The sequence below is a fragment of the Conger conger genome, chromosome 10, assembly GCF_963514075.1.
Source record: "Conger conger chromosome 10, fConCon1.1, whole genome shotgun sequence".
Classification (NCBI taxonomy): Eukaryota; Metazoa; Chordata; class Actinopteri; order Anguilliformes; family Congridae; genus Conger; species Conger conger.
In genome coordinates this window covers 1,243,814-1,271,026 of record NC_083769.1, presented here as the reverse complement: position 1 = coordinate 1,271,026, position 27,213 = coordinate 1,243,814, and the positions used below count along the sequence as shown (strand labels likewise).

At 42.3% G+C, this 27,213-nt stretch overlaps 1 protein-coding gene across 1 annotated transcript; it reads right to left on the bottom strand.

Annotated features, from left to right (window-relative positions):
- Nucleotides 1–265: 265 nt before the first annotated feature.
- Nucleotides 266–27,009, bottom strand: LOC133138441 (sodium- and chloride-dependent GABA transporter 2-like). Its single transcript, XM_061257214.1, has 15 exons — nt 26,943–27,009; nt 25,318–25,557; nt 23,175–23,309; nt 22,704–22,844; nt 19,796–19,877; nt 15,785–15,917; nt 15,553–15,687; nt 12,683–12,786; nt 11,645–11,769; nt 10,302–10,414; nt 9,291–9,428; nt 7,789–7,891; nt 5,394–5,494; nt 1,945–2,115; nt 266–698 (listed from the first exon to the last, which is right to left on the bottom strand). The coding sequence occupies exons 2-15, from the start codon at nt 25,454–25,456 to the stop codon at nt 501–503; spliced, it is 1,818 nt and encodes a 605-aa protein (XP_061113198.1). The 5' UTR covers nt 25,457–25,557; nt 26,943–27,009; the 3' UTR covers nt 266–500.
- Nucleotides 27,010–27,213: the final 204 nt, after the last annotated feature.

Below are 27,213 nucleotides of genomic sequence, written 5' to 3'. Positions count from 1 at the left end.
TCCCTCCAGACCTTATCACAAATTATAGGCTGTCATCTTTGCTAGGGGTGTTTTCACAAAGTATTGAACCAGGGGTGCCAATAATTGTGGAACCTGCATTTTGGGGAATTTGTTTTATTTATTTGAAAACTGTATGACTTTGATTGATTCCATCTTTAATAAAGCAAACTACTTTACACATGTTGGAAAATAAAGCTTATTTCAATAACTGTAATATGTTTTAGTTGATAGCACTTTTTTGTGCATATTTATCAAGGGTGCCAATAATTCCAGGGCCCGCTGTATGTTCATATGTGGCAACAATAGAAGGCAGTCAATTGCTGCATTTTATGTCCATTCACAGAGTCTTCACAGCATTCACAGTGTTTGTGCATTCCTTTGGGTTTTTTTGGGTGGTGTCTGTAGGTTGGGTGGACAGGCTGACCCAAATGAAGTGAGGGAAGACACCCAAGCTGGCAGTGATTGACACCAGGGTCCACAGATGGGTGTGCTCTCATTTTTTAAACCCATTGGAAATGGCTTGTTGGAGTAGAAGGTGTACTGCAGTGGGCTGCCATTGTAGAGGGGCAATTGGGGGTCCGGTGGGGGCGTAGGGTGCACATCTCTGTGAAAGTCTCGAATGTTGGGGGACAGAGAGTCCCCTTTTCCGTCCTGGAGATGGACAGGTCAGGGGCTGGGGTGCAGAGCACTTGAACTTTCTGTGGAGTTTGAGAGGTGAGAGGAGACCAACACTGTAAGGCTCACAGTGACTGTTTTCTTTGTTCATAATGTACTGCGTTAGAGCTCATTGGACTTCAAAGCCTTTCATGTTTTTTTGTTGTCCTTGACTGACATTATATATGTTTCTTGAAGTTACTTTCCCAATAAAACGAACAGCTGTATTGAATGATATGTTGCTCAATGACATATCAGATGCTTTTGCAGAAAACCTTTTCCAGAATTTGTGCTTTCCGATATTTACTACTGCACAGTGCTCATATTGGGGAATAATTAAATAATACTGTTATTATGTATACATACATTGTTATTTTGTATACATACATTGTTATTTAGCTGACATTTTATTCAACACAACTTACTGCTGATTAGACAAAGTAGGGGACAATCCCCCCTTGAACAATTTGGGGTTAAGGGCCCAACTGCTGTGTAGATTTTGTGGTGGCTACACCAGGCCTTGGACCACCAACCTCCCAGGTCCCAGTCATGCCCCACAGGCTGCCCCACATGTATTGTATCATGACCGCTGTGTTGGCATATGTTTATTTTACCTGCATTGGGATATGTATTGTATCACAACCCCTGTATTGGGATATACATTCAATGAGCACTTTATTAGTTATTTATTAGACTTGTTTTTTTACTTCTACTGCTATAGCCTATCCACTTAGAGTTATGATGCATTGTGTGTTCAGAGATGCTCTTCTGCATGGCACTGTTGTAATGTGTGGTTATTTGTGTTACTGTCACCTTCCTGTCAGCTTTGACCAGTCTGGACAGTCTCCTGTGATGTCTCTCATTAACAAGGCGTTTCTGTCTGCAGAACTGCTGCTTTTTTTGGGTTTTTTCTTTACAAACTCTAGAGACTAGTCTGTGTGTAAATCCCTGGAGATCAGCAGTTTCTGAGATACTCAAATCTCTCTGTCTGCCACCAACAATCATTCCTCAAAGTCACTTGGATCACATTTTTTCCCCATTCTGATGGTTGATGTGATCATTAACTGAAGATCCTGACCCATATCTACATGATTGTATGCATTGCACTGCTGCCACACAATTGTCTGATCAGATAATTGCATGAATAAGTAGGTGTAATAAAGTAAAAATGTTCCTATTAAAGTGCTCGGTGAGTGTATATTGTATGCAACTCCTGTATTGGGACATGTACTGTATTATGAGGCACCTGATGATGCTCAGTTTTGGAGTGTAGTCAGGCGTCAGACATACCTGCCATAATGTTCCAGGGGTGACGCTGATGGAATAGCCCATCCAGAGAGGGACCATGAGGGTGGAGGAGAGAGTCAGGGACCCACCAATCACGTAAGCCCACCAGGGATACTCATATGTGCTGTTAAACATGAGGGGGGTGTACTTCACCATAGAGGCAATGAAGGTACCCTGTGGAAGAGAGTTTGGGTTAGGGTTAGGGCAGACGAGGAGGAATTAAAGAGACTGTACAGAGAACATTTTATGTGTACATTGCTTTCTAATATTTATGTTGGTCAGTTATATGAAACAAGTTTCCATTTCTGTTTTGTTTTATCAGATTTTTGCCCCTTTTTCTCCAAATTTGGTAGCCAATTGGACCCCGTCTGATTCAATTAGAGCTAGTATTAGATACACCACCCACACCCCGTCCCTCGGCGGCCGGCAGGAGAGCGACACGCCTTCTTCAAGCCGTCTCGTCTCACAAGTCGTGACCGTGATTCTGAGGCTCTCGAGGTGCTTGTTTGTGCGGGGATCTACTAACCCTGCCAAGTCCCTCCCTCTGGAGCAGCGAGCCAATTACTGTTTTTAATGACAGCATAGTATTTCTGATGTTGTACCTTCAGGATCATGTTGTTTGGGTAAAAATGCACAGATGGCGTGTACACTATGTTACAGTCAGGGCCATAAATATTGGGACATCGACACAATTCTAATCTTTTTGGCTCTATACACCACCACAATGGATTTGAAATGAAACAAACAAGATGTGCTTTAACTGCAGACTTTCAGCTTTAATTTGAGGGTATTTACATTCCAATCAGGTGAACGGTGTAGGAATTACAACAGTTTCTATTTGTGCCTCCCACTTTTTAAGGGACCAAAAGTAATGGGACAACTGGCTGCTCAGCTGTTCCATGGCCAGGTGTGTGTTATTCCCTCATTATCTCATTTACAAGGAGCAGATAAAAGGTCTAGAGTTCATTTCAAGTGTGCTATTTGCATTTGGAATCTGTTGCTGTCAACTGTCAATATGAGATCCAAAGAGCTGTCACTATCAGTGAAGCAAGCCATCATTAGGCTGAAAAATCAAAACAAACCCATCAGAGAGATAGCAAAAACATTAGCTGTGGCCAAATCAACTGTTTGAAACATGCTTAAAAAGAAAGAACGCTCAGCAACACCAAAAGACCCGGAAGACCATGGAAAACAACTTGGTGGATGACAGAAGAATTCTTTCCCTGGTGAAGAAAAACCCCTTCACAGCAGTTGGCCAGATCAAGAACACTCTCCAGGAGGTAGGTGTATGTGTGTCAAAGTCAACAATCAAGAGAAGACTTCACCAGAGTGAATACAGAGGGTTCACCACAAGATGTGAACTATTGGTGAGCCTCAAAAACAGGAAGACCAGATTAGAGTATGCCAAACAACATCTAAAAAAGCCTTTACAGTTCTGGAACAACATCCTATGGACAGATGAGACAAAGATCAACTTGTACCAGAATGATGGGAAGAGAATGAGTATGGAGAAGAGACTGTTCATGATCCAAAACATACCACCTCATCAGTGAAGCATGATGGTGGTAGTGTCATGGCGTGGGCATGCATGGCTGCCAATGGAACTGGTTCCCTTGTATTTATTGATGATGTGACTGCTTTTGTCAGCAGGATGAATTCTGAAGTGTTTCGGGCAATATTATCTGCTCATATTCAGCCAAATGCTTCAGAACTCATTGGACGGCGCTTCACAGTGCAGATGGACAATGACCCGAAGCATACTGCAAAAGCAACCAAAGAGTTTTTTAAGGCAAAGAAGTGGAATGTTATGCAATGGCCAAGTCAATCACCTGACCTGAATCCGATTGAACATGCATTTCACTTGCTAAAGACAAAACTGAAGGGAAAATGCCCCAAGAACAAGCAGGAACTGAAGACTTTTGCCATAGAGGCCTGGCAGAGCATCACCATTTTACATTTACATTTTAGTCATTTGGCAGACGCTTTTAATCCAAAGCGATTTACAAGTGCAAGTGCAGTTTCATCACCAGGGATGAAACCCAGCGTCTGGTGATGTCTATGCGTTCCAGACTTCAGGCTGTAATTGACTGCAAAGGATTTGCAACCAAGTATTAAAAAGTGGAAGTTTGATTTATGATTGTTAGTTTGTCCCATTACTTTTGGTCCCTTAAAAAGTGGGAGGCACATATAGAAACTGTTGTAATTCCTACACCGTTCACCTGATTTGGATGTAAATACCCTCAAATTAAAGCACATCTTGTTTGTTTCATTTCAAATCCATTGTGGTGGTGTATAGAGCCAAAAAGATGAGAATTGTGTCGATGTCCCAATATTTATGGACCTGACTGTATATGGGGATGTTAAATGTATGTCTGTTCTGCTTTCTGTACATGGTGTGACATGAAAACTGTGAAATTAGGGATAAACTAAGGTATCATTAAATTGAAATTAATTCATCAGAGGAATCTTTTTTGACAAGTGTTTATGAAGTGATCTTAAAAAAAAGTATATTGACATATTGGCTTGAATTAAAATCAGTCGTGTATGATGACTGCCGTTTATGTTTTTACATTTTTACTCACACTGTATCTCTAAAAAGACTTCTATCTGGCTAGATACACCACACAGAAATGGTGACTTCCCGCATTAAGACACAAATATAATCATCCCCAAACTGTGGTTCTGAAAGCAAGAACTGGAGTTACAATGGGTCTTGAAAACACGAAACATGGACAGGAAGCTCACATGGACAGGAAGCTCACATGGACAGGAGGCTCACATGGACAGGTGGTGTGCTGATGTATCATGAGTGACATCATTATTAGTTACAGGGTTAAAGTCCTTTGTAGTTCCTCTGCTGGAAACCAATATTACAGCTTTTAACTGAATGTATGAGAATGTGTATGATGGGTGCTGATGTAATCAACTTGGCTCTGCTTCATCTGTGTACTGAGCCATGTATGTTTTCTATTATTATCTATGGCTTAATGCAAGTCAATTATTATTTAATTGCCGATGAAAAATTGTCTGCTGGCCAGATTGGACACAATGTAATGCATGCTCATGAATTGTACAGCATCATACATACAAACACCTTGCTAACAATATAATGCTTAAAATATTAAGCATCAGGTTTAGATTGCACTTCAAACCAGAAACAACATTTTGGAAAATTATGATGAAAAGACCTGTCTGACTAGCTTTGACTCTGACAGCTGCCAGTCTGCAACTTAATTTCAGCCGGCTGATGCATAATATGGCAAGGTCAAATTGTCCAGCTAATTTTACAATATCTAGAAGTTGCATATTTTATTTGGTAAAATGTAACTACGATGGACGTATTGCATACTATGGCCTATAGAGCCAAGCTGCAGGTTACTGATTTTTAAATGCAGAGATGCTGTTTAATGTATAATGGTGAACATGGGTTAATGGCTTCTACAAATACTTACGATGTAGACAGTGGGTGTGACATAGGTCCAACAGTACTGTATCGGGGGCCAGGGCCGATAGCCTATCATGTCCTCAATGTTGTCGTACAGCCGGCGAGCACCTGCAAGACAGACCTGATTAAGCTTAATTATTCTTTTTCATCAGCATTTTCATCGTTTTACATTTCATTGTAAAAGTCTATTTTATTCTACCATAATTTTTAACAAAATCTACCCCAATTTGGAATCAAAAATAGTTCTTCCAAAACAACTGTGCCCTGTGACTACGTAGCATTACACCACCGCTTCACTATGACTGTGATTAGCATGACTGTGATTAGCATGACTGATTAGCATATGCCATGCATTTATATTCATAGTGGTGGGCATATGCCATGCATTTATATTCATAGTTATAGACATATTCCATTTATCATCATGCACTTATCATGCATTTATTACGAAAATCACGAGAATTGGGATGTTTTAGAACACAAAACAGGCTACTTAACGTTATCACTAACGTTCGCTAAATGTAATGTTTCTGTAGCAAGATAGAGACAGTCATTGATAGCAACATACTGTGGCTTTTCTCACAGTGCTGCAAGCATCACAGAGGGAGGTCTCGCCATTGAATCTCTATTTTATGCCATTGTTTGACTACGGAGACTAGTAGGGAAAGCTAGCTAACAACCGTGCTTGTTGCCATGCCATTGTAAACAATCAAAGTAGGAAGCTACGTGATCAGCTAGGTGAACAACACTCCTGAACATAAACATTGAAACATGCAGTAATATCAGTCAACATTAAAACAACCAGAAACATGACAGTGAATATAACTTCTTGAATTGAATTCTTGAACAGTGATTAACATGAATGTACTGCACTGTAATTTCTAATTTTTTTCTTCAAACGAAAAACTTGAGAATTTCCTAATGTTATCCATGCTTGCGATCGTCAGCGACTGATGTAAAAGCGTGGAAACGTAAGGGGGGGATTCATATGCCAAGGCAGCCGCAAATTGACGTGTGTGTGTTTACTGGAGGCAAATAATGTAGCGTTCAGTACATCAATGCTGTGCAACAGTCCACTTTTGACATTAATGTAAAAATTATACAGGACCAGACTGCACATGCACAAATCTGTCAAACGGCTTGCTTTCGAGCCTTCTCCCCACTGTATTAACATTAGCATATGTAGGCTTGCAGCCAAATCAGAGTGAATTCATTAATTTAATCATGACAATAATTAATGTGAATATTTAAAATTGAGTAACATTATTGCTCTTACAAAAATAAAATATTAAAAATATATATTATTACTATTATTATTATTGTTAAAATGAAACACTTAAATTATACATATATATATATTTTATATATATATATATATATATATATATATATATATATATATATATATATATTCTTTTGTTCATCTCAGGCTAGGCACCGCCTACCCTGCCTAACCAGGCTGCACGTGCATACTGTGTGCCCCTCTAGCCCTGAGAGCCATTAGCATGCCTGTGTGCCCCTCTAGCCCTGAGAGCCATTAGCATGCCTGTGTGCCCCCCTAGCCCTGAGAGCCATTAGCATGCCTGTGTGCCCCCCTAGCCCTGAGTGCCATTAGCATACCTGTGTGCCCCCCTAGCCCTGAGAGTCATTAGCATGCCTGTGTGCCCCTCTAGCCCTGAGAGCCATTAGCATGCCTGTGTGCCCCCCTAGCCCTGAGAGCCATTAGCATGCCTGTGTGCCCCCCTAGCCCTGAGTGCCATTAGCATACCTGTGTGCCCCCCTAGCCCTGAGAGTCATTAGCATGCCTGTGTGCCCCCCTAGCCCTGAAACCCATTAGCATGCCTGTGTGCCCCCCTAGCCCTGAGAGCCATTAGCATACCTGTGTGCCCCCCTAGCCCTGAGAGCCATTAGCATGCCTGTGTGCCCCCTAGCCCTGAGAGCCATTAGCATACCTGTGTGCCCCCCTAGCCCTGAGAGCCATTAGCATGCCTGTGTGCCCCCCTAGCACTGAGACCTGTTAGCATGCATGTGTGCTCCCTTAGCACTGAAATCCATTAGCATGACTGTGTGCTCCCTTAGCACTGAAATCCATTAGCATGACTGTGTGCTCCCTTAGCACTGAAATCCATTAGCATGACTCTGTGCCCCCTAGCACTGAAACCATTAGCATGACTATGTGTTCCCGCCCCAGCACTGAGACCTGTGAGCATGACTGTGTGTTCCCCGCAGAGCCACTGACTATTTTTCACACACAGTACTACATGTGCATGAAAAAATTGTGTAATTAAAATGAGCTATTGCAGCTGCAACCAAGGGAGCCCTGACTGTCTGAACCCCCCTGATGTCCCAAAGCCAGTTCAATGCTGCTGCCTCGATGGCAGTTGACTTGAGTGCTCTCTCACCATAAATCCAGCCAATGCAGACCGACTCAAAGATGGCAAAGACCAGGAGTGCCATTCCACTGCAGGCATAGTAATCAAACAACAGGAAAATGTACAGACCACCCTTTGGAGAAAAGAGAGGGGGGGGGCTTTTGTTTACAAATTTAAATAATTCTGCACTTTCTTCCATGCAACACTCCATCCATCCATCCATTTTCGCCCGCTTATCTGGAGTCGGGTCGCGGTGGCAGTAGGCTAAGCTGGGTATTCCAGACGTCCCTCTCCCCAGCAACGCATTCCAGCTCCTCCTGGGAGATCCCGAGGTGTTCCCAGGCCAGGAGAGATATATAATCTCTCCAGCGGGTTCTGGGTCTACCTCGGGGTTTCCGCCCAGTTGGACGTGCCCGGAAAACCTCCAAAGGGAGGCGCCCGGGAGGCATCCTGAGCAGATACCCGAACCACCTCAATTGGCTCCTTTTGACGTGAAGGAGCAGCAGCTCTACTCCCAGCTCCTCACCCTATCTCTAAGTCTGAGCCCAGCCACCCTACGGAGGAAGCTCATTTCAGCCACTTGTATGCGTGATCTTGTTCTTTCGGTCACTACCCAAAGCTCATGACCATAGGTGACGGTTGGGATGTAGATCGACGGTCACCACGACGGTCTGGTGCAATGCCTACATTACTGCTGACGCTGCACCGATCCGCCTGTCGATCTCACGCTCCCTTCTACCCTCACTCGTGAACAAGACCCCAAGACACTTGAACTCCTTCACTTGGGGCAATAGCTCGTTCCTAACTCGGAGGGAGCAATCCACCGTTTTCCGGCAGAGAACCACAGCCTTGGATTTGGAGGTGCTGACTCCTGACATCCTGGCCGCTTCACACTCGGCTGTAAACCGCTCCAGTGCGTGCTGAAGGTCACAGTCCGATTAAGCCAGCAGAACCACGTCGTCCGCAAAAAGCAGGGACGCAATATTGAGGTCACCAAGCCGGACACTCTCCTCACCTCGGCTGCGCCTTGAGATCCTGTCCATGAATATCACAAACAAGACCGGTGACAAGGGGCAACCTTGGCGGAGTTTCCACCCACTGGAAACTTGCTTGACTTTGTGCCGAGGATGCGGACACAGCTGTCACCTTGGTTGTACAGGGACCGGATGGCTCGTAACAATGGCCCCAGTACCGCATACTCCCGCAGTACCCCCCACAGGGTTCCCCGGGGGACACGGTCGAAAGCCTTCTCCAAGTCCACAAAGCACATGTGGACTGGATTCGCAAACTCCCTTGACCCCGCCAGCAACCCCGCCAAGGTAAAGAGCTGGTCCACTGTTCCACGACCAGGATGGAAGCTACATTGCTCCTCCTGAATCTGAGGTTCGACCATCGGTCGGAGCCTCCTTTCCAGCACGCTAGAGTAAACTTTCCTGGGGAGGAAAAGTTGTGTGATGCCCCGATAATTGGATAATTGTTTTTGGGTGAACTGCCCCTTTAAGAAGCTTACCACATTAATTAACAACACTCACCTCTGTGACCATCACCAGGCCAATCAAGAAGCTGATCACACTGATTAATAGGAGCAGGAGTTTACGCCAGTGTCCAACTTGAAAGATGGAGGGGTACATGTCTGAAATGGAAGTGACCAGCGATTCCTGACTCACAAACTGAGAAGGAAAATGGAATTCTGTTACTTACATAATTATATAAAGTCTCTATTGAGTGATCACCCCTGAATCCAGACTGGTGAAGGGTGGAAAGGGTTATTTTGAATGGAATATTTAGACACCTTGTTCAACAGGTTTGGAAAGAAAGGGAAGAAGAGAGATGGCATGGTAGTATTTGATGACGGCTGGGTCAAGAGTGGGTTTCTTGAGGGCGGGGTGACACAAGCTTTTTTGAAGACACAGGGACACATTCAGTGGACAGGACAATGCGTAGGACAATGCTGGGAGAGATAGACTGCAGGTGGGGTGTATGGATGGGATGGGAGAGAAAGCATAGAGAGGGTAAGGGGATTTAATGGTGAGGGTTATCTAAGAAGAAAATGTACTAATGAGTTTGACATCTCCATTTAAGGGGAGGGGACAGGTTGAGGAGTGAGGAGAAGGTTTACATGGGTTACAGGAGATTTTGCTTAAAGTTCACCTGAGCAACTGTGGGGGAGTGAGGAGTGAGTAGTAACTGCAGGTCTGCAGGCTCTCTGGATTTATGCTATCTATGCTATCTTCTCCTCTCTCTATCTTCTCCTCTCTCTATCTTCTCCTCTCTCCTGCCTATAATGTGGTCAGTTATCATAGTTGTGGGTTATCACAGATTAGAGGCATTATTGAGGGGGTACCATGGTTTAGGAGCATCACTGTGAGGGGGTATCATAGTTCATGGGTATCACAGTATGGGCATACCATCGTTTGGGGCTATCACATTGTGGGGTAAAGTCCTGCCCTAAACACACTTTTTTGTTTTCCATCACACCATTCCACCATTCCAACACAGGGAAGGTTACTGAGGCACATTTCCTCATTCTCCTTCAGACGTACCTGACTGTCGAGTCCCAGCAGGATGATCATAATGAAGAAGAAAACGGCCCACAGCTGGGGCACAGGCATCATGGCCACCGCCCGCGGGTACGCGATGAAGGCCAAGCCGGGCCCTGAGACAAATGTATTATTGTATTATCAAATGTATTATTCATATAAAACATTTGTCACAAATCAATTTGATTCAACAGAACTTTATTTATCTGACATTTAAGGGGCAGATAAATTGCTAAAACATGGTTGGTTGAGATATTGAGTACATTTAACACATAGTCCTCCATCAAATGTTTACACTGCTCTGCTACATAAGTCACATACATGATGAAATTCAATGTAACACACAGCAGTAACAGTTGAATGAATAGTTATGTCATAACACTACATGTCATGTCATTTAACTGATGCTTTTACCCAAAGCGACTTACAGTTGATTAGACTAAGCAGGAGACAATCACCCCTGGAGCAATGAGAACAATGCCAATTTCTGAGACCAAGAAATTCTGGCAAGACCTTTGCAGATTTGTCATTGATAATATCTTTAAAGAATTAAATTTATTTTGTGAAAATGTTGTGTTTGGTTTTTTCAATAATCCAAGAAAAGAAGACACTTTTTAAAATAATACATTTGATATTGATGTAAAATGTTTTATTCATAAATGTAAATAACACTGTTCTGTTTGTATACTATTGCCGGTATACTGAATTCTTACTGTATTCCTTTGTTAATGAATAAAAAATAAATTTAAAAAGGGCATGTTCGGATCAGTGGCGGCACGGATGGTGCAGTGGGTAGCACTGCTGCCTCACAGCAAGGAGGTCCTGGGTTCGAATCCCCGTCGGCCCGGGGCCTCTCTGTGCGGAGTTTGCATGTTCTCCCCGTGTCTGCGTGGGTTTCCTCCGGGTACTCCGGTTTCCTCCCACAGTCCAAAGACATGCAGGTTAGGCTGATTGGAGAGTCTAAATTGCCCGTAGGTATGAGTGTGTGAGTGAATGGTGTGTGTGCCCTGCGACGGACTGGCGACCTGTCTAGGGTGTATTCCTGCCTTTCGCCCAATGTATGCTGGGATAAGCTCCAGACCCTGCGACCCTGATTAGGATAAGCGGGTTCAGATAATGGATGGATGGATGGATGTTCGGATCAATCTTGGGAAGTGCCAGTAGGGGAAGTCCATCCCCCACTGGCTGGCTCAGGGCATGGGTTCATAGTTACCAATATGGACCAGTTTTTCAAATCATTCCAAATCAGTTTAGAATGATGTGATTGAAAGTGGTAAGTGAAACCAAGGACCGTGTCTTTATCTTTACCAGTGTCTACATATTATCTTTGCCTCAACAGTTCCTACCTGATTCAGCCACCATAGAGATGTCCACTCCTTGTTCATGGGCCATGAAACCCAGAACTGAGAAGATGGCAAAGCCAGCCACAAAGCTGGTCCCACTGTTCAGCAAGCAAAGATACACACAGTCTCTGCAACACAGGAAACCCAATTCTGTCATAAACTCATAATTCAGCACACTGTGGTTTCTCCTCCATGGCCAATCCTGTGCTTCAGTCAAGGGCTGGTGTTAATGAAGCAGGGGTGGGTAATCAGGCCCACACCTATTTAAATCTGTTGTTTAAGATTTTTTCGAGATATTTTTGGAGCTTTTAATGAGTTTAAACATGACACTCACAAAGGATATCACTATAAACCTATGCAATAATTAATATAAGATTAGAAAGTGCACATAGTTTAGTCATCCAGCTAACTTACTATCAATGCATATTAGCACAAATATATTATGTGTGGGTGCACATGGTTCCACTGTCACACATCTAAAATCTTAGGGACCAAGAACCTTTGTGAGTGAAATGTAATCTTATGAGAAAAGGAACAGTACTTTAAAGGATGGACATGCCGGACCTACTGTATATTGAGTCAATGAATACTTTTTACTTTTGGTATACTAGGGTTACTTTTATGTATGCATATTTATATTTATATTCTGTTACCCTGATAAAGGTAATAATTACACGTACTGCTCCTGATTTAGTTCTTCATTGTTTAAATAGATCCTGCTTTAGTTAATTAAGTGGATCTTGGTTTAAATGGATCCTGGTTTAACTGCTAATTGATCAACTTAGGGGTTGTTGGTATTGATGCCAGTGCATCTTTTTTTTTTTCTCTGAAGTTGAAATTATTACATTGTTTAATTTGCTGTTTGCTTGGCAAGCGAAATATTTGTACCCCCATTGGCAAATGAAATTAATAAAATTGTTTCACCTTATTGGTCATATCTTTAGCAAAAAACTAAAAGATATAGTCTACATATAATACCAACGTACTTGTTGAGACTGACATATTTTGTTGTAAGAGTGTAGGAGGTGTACTGTAACTTACTTGTAGCAGTTGTTGTTATATTTATTGTAACTTCCTAAGGCTGTAAGGCATCCATTGCAGAGTCCATATGAGTAGATTATCTGGCTTCCTGCATCCAACCACACCTATGAAATAAAAGTTAGGAAAGTCTGTGTTTGTGTTCTATAAAATACTTTTTTTTTTGTTTATCTTGGTTTCTTCTGATGAGTGGATTCTTTTCTGACAAGTTCAGGAGTGACATGAAATGAGAGGATATCCTCTGTCACTCCAGGAACATGTTGTGGTTGTGAACATTATTCATAAGTGGGGACACTGGATTATCTGGGGTTATTTTTAGTATGGAGAATCTCCACCCACCATATTCCACATGCACAGCGGAAGGAAGCCCCTGGGTACCCTGGATAAGCATTAAAGGGGTTATAGACACTAAATTACTTTGAGTTGTATAGCTGAGTGTCTTGCACACACCCTGATTAGTGCTCTATAAAGCACCCAAGTTGGCGTGGTATTACTCCAGCCTGCTTTCCAGAATGTGTGATAAAGTTTCTACAAAACAAAACTTTTGCAGCAACAGCTTACTGTCCACTTACCGATCTTTAAGGTAAGGGTAATCTGTCCAGAGCTGTGTTCCAAAAACAGGAAAACCTATGGAGCTGAAAAGGTTTGATTTAATTTGCCTTTAATATTTTTATCTGGATCCTGTGAGGGTGAAGGAAGAAGACTTATCGGTCTTATAAGTCACGGTCTCCCATGACTTATTCATAAGTTGTGTGCTCTCTCTTTCGCTCCCTGTGGGCAGACAAATACATCTCCCTGTGTCCCACTCGCCTGTCCTCTCAGGGGTGTGTCAAGGCATGTGACATTTTGGTGCCGAAACTTGAGACAGACGAGTCTCTGGTTTGGAGAGAAGCGAGGGTGAAGCTGGCAGAAGGGGCCGACAAGCAAGGTGTGTTCATCTTCCTCAGCCAGGGGTGAGGTGGTCCGTAATGACAGCGATCCAGGGGGTCATCTGGTGGATGCTTCCTGGTTCTGGGTGACTCAGAAATGTCTGACATGGATTCGGGGGCAGACATTATGAGCCCTCCCCTGCTCTCTTGCGCTGACAAGAGCAGTTTTTCTATTTTATGCCTATCCTATGCCTCAGGTGGATGAGCTGCTGGATCATTTGTGCACTGCTCATTTTAACACTGGATTTAACCAAGGGAAACTGGAAGATTCCTTTGTCTCCAGGGTCCAAGGAAAAATAATTTTCAAAAAATAATCTCCATGTCACTCTCCCATTCAGTTTGCATGAGGCTCCGGATACCGTCCTGTGTGTGATGAACAGTCTTAAGACCGCATGCTGCATCTGCAGCTACCTCTGTGGATGACATTATTATCCACTGTGACAACTGGAAGAGGTGTATGCAGAGTTTGCGAGCCATCCTGAAGACTCTGCGAAGGGCGGGGCTCACTGCAAACCCAGGGAAGTGTGCAGTTGGATGGAGGGAAGTATCTGGGGTTCCTCTTGGGGCAGGGGCAAGAGGTTTTATCTGGTCGATAAAACTGTGGCAATTTTGTTGTGCCCCAACCCAAGAATAAAAAAAAGTGAGGTCATTCCTGGGGCTACAAATCACCGGTATATCCCAGATTTTCTAGTCTTGCTGGTCCCTTGACTGACCTCACTCAAAAGGGAGCCGCACACCAGGTCCAGTGGACGGAGCAGTGCTAACGGAGCAGTGCTAGGTGGCGCTTTTGAGGATTGAAGCATGATTGTGTGGCGGCCCTCTCTTTCTCCTGTAGACCAATGCCTCGGATAGAGGACTGGGGTTGGTGTTGTCCCAGGAGGCAGGGGGGGAGGAGCGACCACAAGCTCAGCCCCAGGGAGAGTCGGTACAGTACCATCAAGAAGGAATGTCTTGCCATAAAATTATCTGTGCTGACTCCATTACTACCTCCTAGGAAAACTCTTTGTCCTCTATTTGGATCAAGCCCTACTCCTGTGGCTCCATCGGATGAAGGACACCAATGTCAGGATTACCTGGTGGTATCTGGCCCTATAGCCATTCCACTTTGGGGAAATCCATTGGGTGGGGTCTGCAAACACTTGTGCTGATTTCCTCTCCCAGGAAGGGGGGGGTCAGTCAAGCTGAACGCACCCTGGCGACATTCTATGGTGGAGCTCTCTCTCTCTCACTCCCCGTGGCCGGACAAATAAAACAGCGGTGTGGAATTTCCGTATCTCCCTGTGTCCAGCTCCCGTTGGGAGGGTGCAAAAATAAAAATAACCACATTTAACTACCGAGCATGTATTGCTCATGGTTGTGTAGCTACCGCACGGAGGGGTCACCACTCCTTCTGGGGCTCCAAGACTAGTCAGAGAACTGCGTTTATTGGCACTACTGCCACCTTTGGGCGACATTAGCTCAGCTGGTAAAAGCAGCCATCTGGCAGTCAGAGGGTTGCTGGTTTGTTCCCACCCTGAGCAAGACACTTAACCCCCAAATGCTCCTGATGAGCTGGTTGGTACCTTGCATGGAAGCCAATCGGTGCTGATGTGTGAGTGTGTGTTTGAATGGGTGAATGAGAAGCATCAATTATACAGCGCTTTGGTTAAAGGCGCTATAAAAATGTATTTACCATTTACCTATGGTTGGGAGCGGTATAGTGCACATGCACTACCAGATGCATGGATGCACCTGGCTGATTGTCATACGACCCTGCTCTTGGAACACATTCAAGATTGGTCCTTTCTCCAAGCTTTGAGAAGAGCAAGTCTAGGGTAAATGGGGAAGGTTGAGTCACCAGAGGGGCTGTAAGCCATGTTGGGTCTAGGGTAAATGGGGAAGGTTGAGTCACCTGAGGGGTTGTAAGCGATGTTGGGTCTAGGGTAAATGGGGAAGGTAAATTACCTGAGGGTCAGTGAGCCGGGTTGGGTCTGGATACAGGTAAAAGATGATGCCATCTATGGCTCCAGGCAGAGTGAGCCCCCGGACCAGCAGCACCACCAACATCAGGTAGGGGAAAGTAGCAGTGAAGTACACCACCTGATAGGACAATATTGCTGAGTTCAGCACTAACCCACATAGCATAAATTAGCCTTCATTATTAGTCAGTATGAAGCCTTAAGCTGGGAGACTTCACCTTTCCTGTGGACTTCACGCCTTTCCACACACAGAAGAAGCAGATGATCCAGGACAGCAGGAGGCACAGGGCGAGCTCCCATCTTACAGTTCCCAACTCCTCTATCCCTGCAGACAAGCCCAGCACCCTTCTCCTGCACCGATGATACAAGTGTAGCCAAATCAGTTATATGGAACAAATGTTATTTAGAACAAATAATGTACAATAACAATTTGCCTTCACATCTGGGCATTTAGTAGATGCAGGCTCCCAACTATAGCCTACCTGGAACTGGGAACGGCAAAGTGATAACGAAAGACACACAAGACATCCCGTCTCTAATTCCACTGACAAAGCAGGAATACTGACCCTAACACTAGAATACACGGTCTCCCATGACCATGCATTTCACCTCAGTGAACTCCACACACTTATAGCAAAGATCATGACACAAAACAGTACGCTTCTCAGCTCCACAGACTGTGCAGAAGACTGAAGAAGAAGCAAGATAAATACACAAATAGCCACAAAGATCTCATATATAGAGCTTCAGGCTATCGGAGGTTTGCACAGTTCTTACTGGGAGCAGCGGGAAACTTGTGTATATAACCTTAGTGTAATACATAGAAACAAACATGCATTAGAAGGCGACGAGGAGCATAAGTACCCTGGGAAAAGGGTTATGCAGAAGGACCCTAAATACACAATCCGCCTTGGGACTATCATGGGTGCGTAAGGCTCTCTCTAATAAGGATGTTACCTCCGAGTGGGGAATTGAGACTTAAATAACAGACATACACAATGACAATAACAAAAAAAAAAGTTTTGAAATTGACAAAAATAAACACCTCGTAAGGCAGCTGTTAAACTTGAAAACAACACATGCTATGGGAATTGAAACAATAACACACAAGCCCCGATTCAAAGAAAAAACATGGCTGACCTTGAAATACTGGTGCTGTTTATTTGCCAAGTGTATAACCAGGTGAACTGTCCGCATTCTGCACTGACCCAACAGCAGAAATATACCACTTCTTAATTGTGTTCCCATCTAGCTACATTGGTAGCCAATCTGAAAAGGCCAGTAAGGTATATTTCTGTAATCTGTACCTATTCTAGCTGATGACTCATTATCAGCTTTTAGTGGATGTATTTGGACTGCCTTAACGGTTTTTCTTTGATATGTATTGCTCTCCAACAATTGAAATTGAATTGTATTTTTATTATAGCCTAATTTATTACTGCACTCAGAAAGAAGGTAAATTCTTTTCTGTAGCCTATCTCCGCTTGCCGAAAACGAAAGTATTTGTGCACGTCAATCTTATCATATAAATTAAAGGGTTTTTTAGATGCTCTTCTGCATACCACTGTTGTAATGCGTGGTTATTTGCGTTTCTGTCACCTTCCTGTCAGCTTTGTCCAGTCTGGCCATTCTTCTCTGACGTCTCTCATTAACAAGTCGTTTCTGTCTGCAGAACTGCTGCTCACTGGATGTTTTTTGTTTTTTGCTCCATTCTCTGCACACTCAAGAGACTGTCGTGTTTGATTATCCCAGGAGATCGGCAGTTTCTGAGATACTCAAACCACCCTGTGTCGTGAGCTACGGACCCCTTGCCGAGCTCAGACCTCACGTTCCCACGAGCAGTACCTCACCAGGAGGTGTCTCGGGGACGAACTCTCTTTTCCTTTAAGTACTTCGAACGTCCTGGAGCCCTGGTAAGTTCTACTGAACTTCCAGCCCAGTCTCGAAGTGAAGGGGTGTGATGCAAATCTGGTATATGATTTCCTGTATTCACTGGATTCCTCTAAAAGACCCTTTCTCACATATGATTATAGTCAGATATACTTTATTATAATCAAAAGAATAGAGTTATACAGCTGACAGGTTAAATATCATCTTTCAGTTTGCTAATCACATACTTGATTCACATAAGGTTCATATAACCCCTTTTGCTCTTTCTAATTCACCTTTCCACCAGATGTTAAATTCAAGGTACACCCCTCAAATATCCACCATCCTCTTTGGCCTTTACCTTAACCTATGGCTCCCCCTTCACAGAGATAAAAGCTACTGAACTTCCATTAATACAATGGGTATGAACACCCCTAAAGTCTACTACTTATTTATATCGTATATAGTATCTTACTGAAAAATAAAAGACATAAAAATGAAAGGAAACTTATAACGTTGAACTTCAATGTATTACTTTTCCTACTTTTACAAGTAATATAGGTTATAATTACCACCCATGCCCTAAATATAGCCATCTCGTTTTCCGGGGGATTTGATCCCTCCTCCTTGCTGTTGATGAGCTCTTTGAACAGCTGCATTGGTTTGGGAATCTGGGACAGGATCAGGACCCAGACTTTTGAAAGACGTGACTTTGCTCCAGTCACTGGCTCCAATGCCGCAGATGTCCTTGGTGACAGCCTTCACCTGCACTTCGTACCGCAAGTGCCTGTTGTATGGGATGTACACTGGTATTTCTTCAAAAACGTCGGGGGGGTTGCAGTGCAGCCGCAGCATGTGCCTCTCCTCACTGACACTGTGGTTAGGGGGGGGAGGCTTCAGGTTCTTGCGTGGGTCCAGCAAGAAGGTGTTCTGTAGCGTGGAGGGACCCCGCATCCCGTCTGTTGCCCGCCAGGTGCAGTTCATGGCTCCAAGCATGTCGTAAACTCTTTCACCAGCTTGAGGGATGCGCATGAACACCTCTTCGCTCCGCACCGCGTACATCACTCCGTTCTCCATATCCAGATCCTGGAGTGGCGCGCAGAGGGAGCGCGCAACTCCAGCTTGATTATAGCTGTCCTGCGTTGCTGTCTCCTCAACAGCCCTTAGATATCTTCAACAGCGAAATCCTAAAAGGGTTTTTTCTTCTCTCTTCTTTCTTCTTCTTTTTTCTGCTTTCTAACATCTAAAAGCTCACTCCTTATATATCCTGAAACTTGTACAGAAGTACGAATGGGAAAACACTAGCTCTTATGCAACTTTTTTAATGAGCCTATTCATCACTGTTATTTATCTCCCAGTCATTATTTTTTCATTGTCATTTTTATTTATCTCTCCTTGGACTCTCTCCAAACTTTGACGTCATATACCCCTCCAATGGGAAGTTTCCACCATCTCAATACAATCTTCAGGTGCACTTTCTTGTGGCGCCTTAAGAAATCTACAAAGGACATCCAATTAATAGCCGAGTGTAATTCATCACCCAACTCCTCTATAGTCAGTCCTTTGAATCTATCCAATAAATTATCAGATTATCATTTCCCCATCATCTATATTGTTTTCCTCATCTTTTTGCTTTAACCAGGCATTATGCTCCTCCCCTGTAGGAGCAAGCCCACACTTCTCAACCAAGAATGTTATTATACATTCATGTTACGCATGGCCTCAGTCAGACCTTTAGCCTTGCTCTCTAGAACCTCCTCCAAATTCAGACTCCTCTGCTGACAATTAGGGCTGCTCATTAGCTCTGAACCGCATATTTTTCCTCTTACGGGCATTCTTGCTACCACCTCAATGGCGTGTGCGAGGGGTTAACTATGCATTCCTGCCTAACCTGTCCTCCTGTCAATCTCTCATCAGGCGGGCCTAGGGTCGGGTCCTCGACACCTGTCTGCCACCAACAATTATTTAATGGTGAACGTCACTTAAATAAAAAAAATTCACCATTCTGCTGGTTGTTGTGAACATTAACTGAAGCTCATGACCCATATCTGCATGATTATATGTATTGCACTGCTGCCACACATTTGGCTGATTAGATAACCGCATGAACAAGTAGGTGTATAGGTGTTCCTAATAAAGTGCTCACTGAGTGTATATAGAGATAATGAGTGGAAACAAGAATCAGGTGAGTACCACAATCAGGAAGTGGAAGACAAGTGAAACAAATGACAGGGAATGAATGGGGAGACAGACAGACTAGAGAGAGCACAGAGGGTAATACAAGATGAAAACACTGGAGACTTAGACATAAAACAGATAACAGAAAACACAGATCAAGACAGATCAGACTTTTCACTTACTCCCAAAATTCAATCACAGGGGATGTAGCTTCCTCAGCAAAGTAGTCAATGGTGCTGTTCTGGCCAAACTCAGTGCAGGTGTCTGTAAGATTTAGAGCAGAGAGACAGGGTGGATGGATCACTTGTTGAATGGATATTCCTCACACTTTTGGTTTTGGAATGTGAGTAGGGGAGAGTGGGGTAAATTGTGGGCATGGCCATTTTGTGTGATTTAATATCCTGAGGTCAACTTCCTGTTTACATGAGGTCAAAGTCACACTAATCTGAAGTTAGGACAGTTTTCTTATTTTTCGCCTTCAAAAGTAAAAAAAAATTGGCACTTCACATTTTATGTAATAAAGCTTTTTTAGGAGCAAATGTTATATGTCAATTTATATGTAATATTTTGTATATTTTTGTATATTTTCTGAGTAGTTGAGAGAATAAAGTGTCCTTTGATATGATAGCTTCAGTCCTATGTTAAGCTGACCTGGCGTTCCACTGTCGTTTGTCGTAGAGATTATTGACAGGGGATGGGGGGTAAAGGGGGATTATCTGCAGTTGTTCCTCAAGGGGATTATTGATGGTCACAGAAGTTCACCACAGAAGTGACAATAACGGGGGTACAAGCAAGCCATTGGGGGCCAAAGCATCTCCAAGATCCGGTCCTGCTGGTACTTCGTTAAAGTTATATTTGGTTTTGAATTTTAATGAAATGAAAAAAAATCTAATGTGACTCACTTACTAATGGGCCAAAGCTGTCACAAGTGCACACTTTCTATTTAACTATCTGTAACTATGTACTTAAATAAGATATGAAAATGCAATGAAAACGAAATATGTATGAAATATTTGTACTAGAAAAATTGACTTATGCCATTAGAATCCAACAAGAAAAATTCCTAAGTAATTGGTCAAAATGTAACACCCATCAGACAAGATTTTGTATAAATCATAACCAATCACTGACAACACAGAAAACTAACAGGAGAGCGCACCCCTCCTGTATTACCCGCTAGGCTACACGACACCTGTACAAAGGTATTACCCCCTAGGCTACACGACACCTGTACAAAGGTATTACCCCCTAGGCTACACGACACCTGTACAAAGGTATTACCCCCTAGGCTACATGACACCTGTACAAAGTTCTAGACGTTACATACAGAAATAAGTAAATAAAGACAAAAAAGTTGAGAGGGAGATTTTTAAAAAGCGAAGAATTTTTGCTGTGTTGTGTGTTCCCATTTTTTCTTTAATTTACATTTGATTTCCACCCTACCCTTTTTTTTCTTTTTTTTTGACTGCCCAGGGTAGTTTTTGAAATGTATAGCAACATTTGTACATGGGCCTATGAAAAGATTAATATTTTTTATTTTATTTTATACTTATTTGTACATATGTACATGTATAGATAGGAATGCATGGATATATATGTATGTATGCATGCATGTATATAAATTTGATTATTTTTCTATTTTTTCCCCCTTGGTGTGTGATCCTATTGAAATGTCAATCTTTTCTCAAATAAAGACAGAATAGGGCCGCGGTGGCGCAACAGGCAAGATGCAGCAGACTTGTGGTTGCAGTTTGCTGCAGTTGCACACCGGGGACCGGGGTTCGATTCCCGAGTTTGCCCGGCTCACGTGGAGCAGCATAATTGGCTCGCTGCGCCATGGGGAGGGACTTGGCAGGGTTAGTAGATCGCTGCACAATAAGCACCTCGGCTTGAAGAAGGCGTGTCATTCTCCTTCGAGCCACTGAGGGATGGGGTGTGGGTGGTGTTTCTAATACTGGCTCTAATTGAATCAGACGGGGTACAATTGGCTACCAAATTGGGAGAAAACAGGGAAAAATCCGGAAAATAAATAATAATAACAATAATAATAAAGACAGAATAAAAATAAATAAATAAATAAAACAAAATATGTGTCTGATGATGTCATTCTGTCATTCGTTATGACATTTAACCCACTGAGATGTATTGAGCACAAGAAATGTAAGAAAGAGTGAAAAGTGTGACAATATGCTCTACTTGACTGAGCTTCTGGAGACGCTGGACACTGCACCCCAACATAAAGAGCAGGTCAAACCTCCAGCTGCTGTCATACCTCTACTGTGAAACAGCCTGCATGTTCCGACCAAAGAGATGCCAGCAGAAATTAAGTTTAGTCTAATATAAAAACATTAGCATTAGCTTTAAGTTTATTTTGCTTGCTTTTCTTTATTTCATCTAAACTTTCCAACATACATAATTGGTTTAATTATATTTTCCATAAGAGGAGTAAATAAACAAGAATTACAAATGGAAAAAAAAATTTAAAAAAGAGAGGAGGAGCATGAATGTTAAATTCTGTGTATTTACTACATCAACAATGAGAGCAGGTTGGGACATTAGACACAACAGTGCAACTACAATCCAAGAATGAACAAAACTCACAGTGGCTTCTTTGGAAAGATACTTTACAGCATCTTGTCATTGACATTGACCAATTTCATTTCAAGCCCATTCTGTGGTTCCAAGAATTAGAATGGGAAGTGGCTCAGTAATAGTGATGTATGTTTGCCTTAGGAAAGGGTACAATGTAGGTTGTACAGTAATGTACTGTAATGTACAGTAATGTACTGTAATGTAATGTTATACTAGGTCCCTTGATTAAATGTATTACAACATTTACTATCTTTATGTAATTTGCAAAAATGAAGTAGCTATTTTCTTTACTGATTACATTATTAGCAATATCAATGGTCCCAAATGGTTCTGGAATTCTCACTCTGTGCACCAGGTAAAATGCCGTATATTATATTGTCCAAGCTCCTGGTTCAACAATTTAAGAGCTGTTGAAACTTCAAGAGAGAAATTGCATTGGTTTGCTTCCAGAGATTGACCATCTCTGTGTGATGTCAGACTAGGTGCATGTTCTCGTACCTGTATTCCAGGTGTTACCACAGCTGGCCCAGGGGAGTTGTGAGCTGAGCGAGGAGAACAGGTAAAAGAAGGCCCAGGCCAGAATGATGATGTAATAAATTCCTCCATACAAAACAAGCACCTGACTCCCATAGCCCAGTCCTGAGAGAGAGAGAAAAGAAAAGAGAGAGAACAAAAGAGAGATGATGCCAAATTAATTTGTGAGAGAAATATGTAAAAATAAATTAAAAAAGATCTTAGAAAGCACCATTTTTTATTCATCTGGCTGGAAGTATGATAGATATTTCATGCAGATCTTAATATGTAGGCACTCCAATGATGATTGGACATTAATATTAGGTTTGTTGTATATTTACCAGACATGAAGCCAATAATGTAAATCTAAACACAATTATAATAATAAACAAAAATGAAGGTCTAGTAGTGTGTCTGTAATCCTGTAATAGAGAGATGTGATGTTGGGTGTGCTACCTCCAAAGATGGGGCAGATCTTCCTCCAGCAGGTGATGCTCCCCTGACTCGTGTACTGTCCCAGCGAGGTTTCAAGGAGGAAGAGGGGAATCCCGCAGGTGAAAAGGAAGAAGACATAGGGAACAAGGAACACTCCTATTGGGAAAAATAACCCAAAGGATTAATTAAAATAACATTCTGCACATTTTCAGGAATGGATATGTCCTGCAAAATTACGATCACACATCCTTGTTGTTGGCTGAACATTTTTACTTAATTACACCTACTTATTAATGAGATTATCTAATCAGCCAATTGTGTGGCAGCAGCGCAATGCATACAATCATGCAGATACGGGTCAGGAGCTTCAGTTAATGTTCACATCAACCATCAGAATGGGGAAAAAATGTGATCATTGACTTTGTGTGTTTTTCTATTATCTGTTTTTTTGTCTAAGTTTTGACGTTTTCGTTCCTTGTTACCCTCTGTGCTCACCGTAGTCTGTCTGTCAGTTCTCTCACTTCATTCATTCATTAATTTCAGCTGTGCCTCATTTAGTGTCTCCGCCTCCCACACCATATATGGACTTCCTTCCTGTTCTCTCCCAGCTGTTTCTCATTATCTGTTCCCCAGCACTTACACCTGTTTATCATTTAATTAATTTGTTAAGAGTAAAACTGTCCTTCTTAGTTTCTTGTTGCTAGTTCATCTGTTCCCTTCCCCAGTTCTAGCTTCCCTGTACCTGTGCCCTGCTATTATCTGTTTAGTTCTGCTCTGCTCTGCTTTTAGATTTTCTGGTTCTGATCTCTGCCTGGTTTTTGTACTTGTACTTCTGCTTGTTTGGACTTCCTGGTTTTTGAACTCTGCCTGCCCTGCATGTACCTGTCTGCTTGGATTACGTTTTTGGATCTGCTCTCATTAAAGCCAGCCTTAATACGTAACTGAGTCTGCGATTGGTGCCTGTGTCCTGACCCCTGACACTTGTTGGTGCAGACAGGGTGGTTTGAGTATCTCTGAAACTGCTGATCTCCTGGGATTTTCACACACACTAGTCCGCCATTCTGCAGACAGACATACCTTGTTAATGAGAGACACCAGAGGAGAATGGCCAGACTCTTCAAAGGTGACAGTAATGCAAATAACCACACATTACAACAGTGGTATGCAGAAGAGCATATCTGAACACACAACGCATCATAACTATAAGTGGATAGGCTACAGCAGTAGAAAAACGAAACAAAAAAATAAGTCTAGTAAATACCTAAAAAGTGCTCACTGTGTGTATATTTGTTAAAGAAGAGAAGTCTGCACACACAAGCACACTTCACATTTAGGTCCACCATTACAAGTAATAATTTACCATTTAAATTATTGCTTAGTTGGTTGCAGTTGGCCCATTTTGTTTTATGTTGAATGACATATTTTAGTAGTTTGAATAATTTAGTTTTTCTAACAAAAATCGTGCAATCCCTTCAATGAAAATAGAGGTGGTAACCCATCAGAAACCTTATGCTGGGAGTCATGATACTCAATGCCACCGTATTAGGCTTCTGACTGGAGGATTGCTGGATAAAAGCTGTGCAAGAGACAGACAGTGTCAGTCTTCTGTAGACCAATGGACATTTTCAACAGGGACAATGGTCGAGAAATGCATCTAACTAACAAACTCAAGTGACTGACTCAAAGTGACTGATTTTGCAAATAAAGTTGATTTTCATTGTGAGATCCCATGCATTTTCAACAACTGTCTTTTCCACTTTGATTTAGGGGTGCAAATTTATGAAAAGTGTTCTGTGTGCTAGAACAGAAGTTCAATTCAAAACAAATTCAAAAGGAGCACTGTGTACCATTCTGGAGATTAGCTGCTAGCACTACCACAACCTTTAACAAAAAAACAATTGTTATAAATATAAAAAAACACATTAAACAATGGACAAATAAAAAGACAAAAGCAAAAAAATGTAGGTACAATTTGTTCCTATTTGATTTCTATGAGAATGACCCTGCCTAATAGTTTTAAGAGCATCTCACACAATGTCATAAGTAATTGATACATCTAGAAAAGCATGCCAAACAAGCTCCCCCACCCCCACTTTTCACAAAGATACTTGTCAGTACACACTCTCTCTGCCAACAGTCCTTATTTCTGCTGCTTTTCACTCACCTCCTCCATTTTTGTAGCACAGGTACGGGAACCTCCACACATTTCCCAAGCCAATAATGTTTCCAGCCATGGCAAAGAAGAATTCTACTTTACTTCCCCACTGCCCCCTGTCCTGGATTTCAGTGGCAGGGCCCGCCATCACACCGGACTGATGGACCACCTTCAAATGCACCTCTGGTTCATGGAACCTGTTAAGGCAAATCCCTCCTCCCTATTGGCTCTGATGTCACCACACAAATCCTGTCAATGGAACATCAACCGAAGTAAAGAGAGCTGTTCTGTGGACATCTACCGTCATGTGGGTTTTTACTGCAACCTCAACAATGTGCACCTCATTTAACAACTAGAGATCTTATTGATGTGCTAATTAGTAGAATCAGGTGTGCCCAGTTAGTTAACACTGTTCTGCTATAAATATTATGTTCTGCTATATTTATGTTGAGAAAGCAGATTTTCTCCATGCATTGAAAAGGAAGGAAACATTGAATAAAATTTTCAGCAGAGTTTGTATACAACCACTTAAGTGTACAGCTAAATACAGTGTACTGGGCTGCCTGACCCTGGTCTTGGAGCTCTACCTTCCTGTAGGTTTTTATTTCAACCCGGGCCAGGAAGACTTAAAGCTCTTCTTGTGTACAGGACCCCAGCAAATCAGGTTTCTGAACCTTTAGTTGTCTAACTTTACTTAACCATGATATTTGTATCTACTTATAATCACCACCAAATATACCACACTTACTCTTGGGAGACAAATGCACACATTGCTGGGGCACATAAAAGAAAGACTAGGGCACAGTGAATGTGGTATGTGATATCACCCCTGGTTTCCACCCTTATTTAGCAAAACGGATTCTACTAATGAGCAGCTCAATGAGATCTACCTGGTGAACAAGGTGCACTTTATTAGGGCTGGAGAGAAAACATACAAGCCATGCAGGGTTGGGCAGCCATGCTATATATCATCATCATGTATAGTTTCCCTGCTTTTTAATTTGTTAAAGGGGAATATTTTAATACAGTATATACAGTAGTGTGCAAAAGTCTCGGACACGTAGAAAAAATCACTGTGAAGACGCTTTCAAAAAGAACACAGTGAACAGTTTTTAAATATTGATGTACTATAAAGAGCAGTGAACAGTTAAAAACTAATATCAATATCAATATTTGTTGTGACAACCCCTTAAAATGGAATCAATTCCCTTATGTACACTGCCCATATTGAAGAACTTGATTGCTTCTGGCTCTCCAGGTATTCCCAGACAGCCAAGTCAAGTTTTTTGTCTGAAAAGTGTTACTTACTTAATACATTACTTTATTTAGAAAATACAAAAATATTCTGTGTAACATTACATTTTTAGAAAAAAACTAAAAACATCCAAGATCTAATTTATATATATACAAAAAAATTATAATTATATATAGGCTGCTGAAGACATTTGCACTGTACTCTAGACTGAAAGGTGCTATTGATCAATTTTGCTTTCCTTATTTCATGATGTGGTCTGGTGTTCTGTTACGAGGTAAGTGCTTAATCTTCATAGATAAATATTACTGCTACTATGGCAACATACTTTATATCTAAGAAGCAGAAGCATAGCTGGTACAGGATTTCTCCTTCTGTTTACCTTAATGACGGATCTTTCAGGTGAGAACTGTTCCCCTTCCTTCCCTTGCGTGATACCTGTTAACAGAGAGAAACCTGAGAGAGCCTTTTGTCAGGGAGCCTCAGAATTGGTTGTTTGGTCAGAAAGCCCCGACTCAGACTGCAGTCAGGCCTGTTCGGCTGGTCTCTTTACATTACAATAGAAGTCTTCTCCACTTCCTCGTCCGAGGTTTCAGCAAGTGCACCTGCTTCTTAATGTTTTCTTTTTGTCTATTTTTAAAAGTCTATGTATA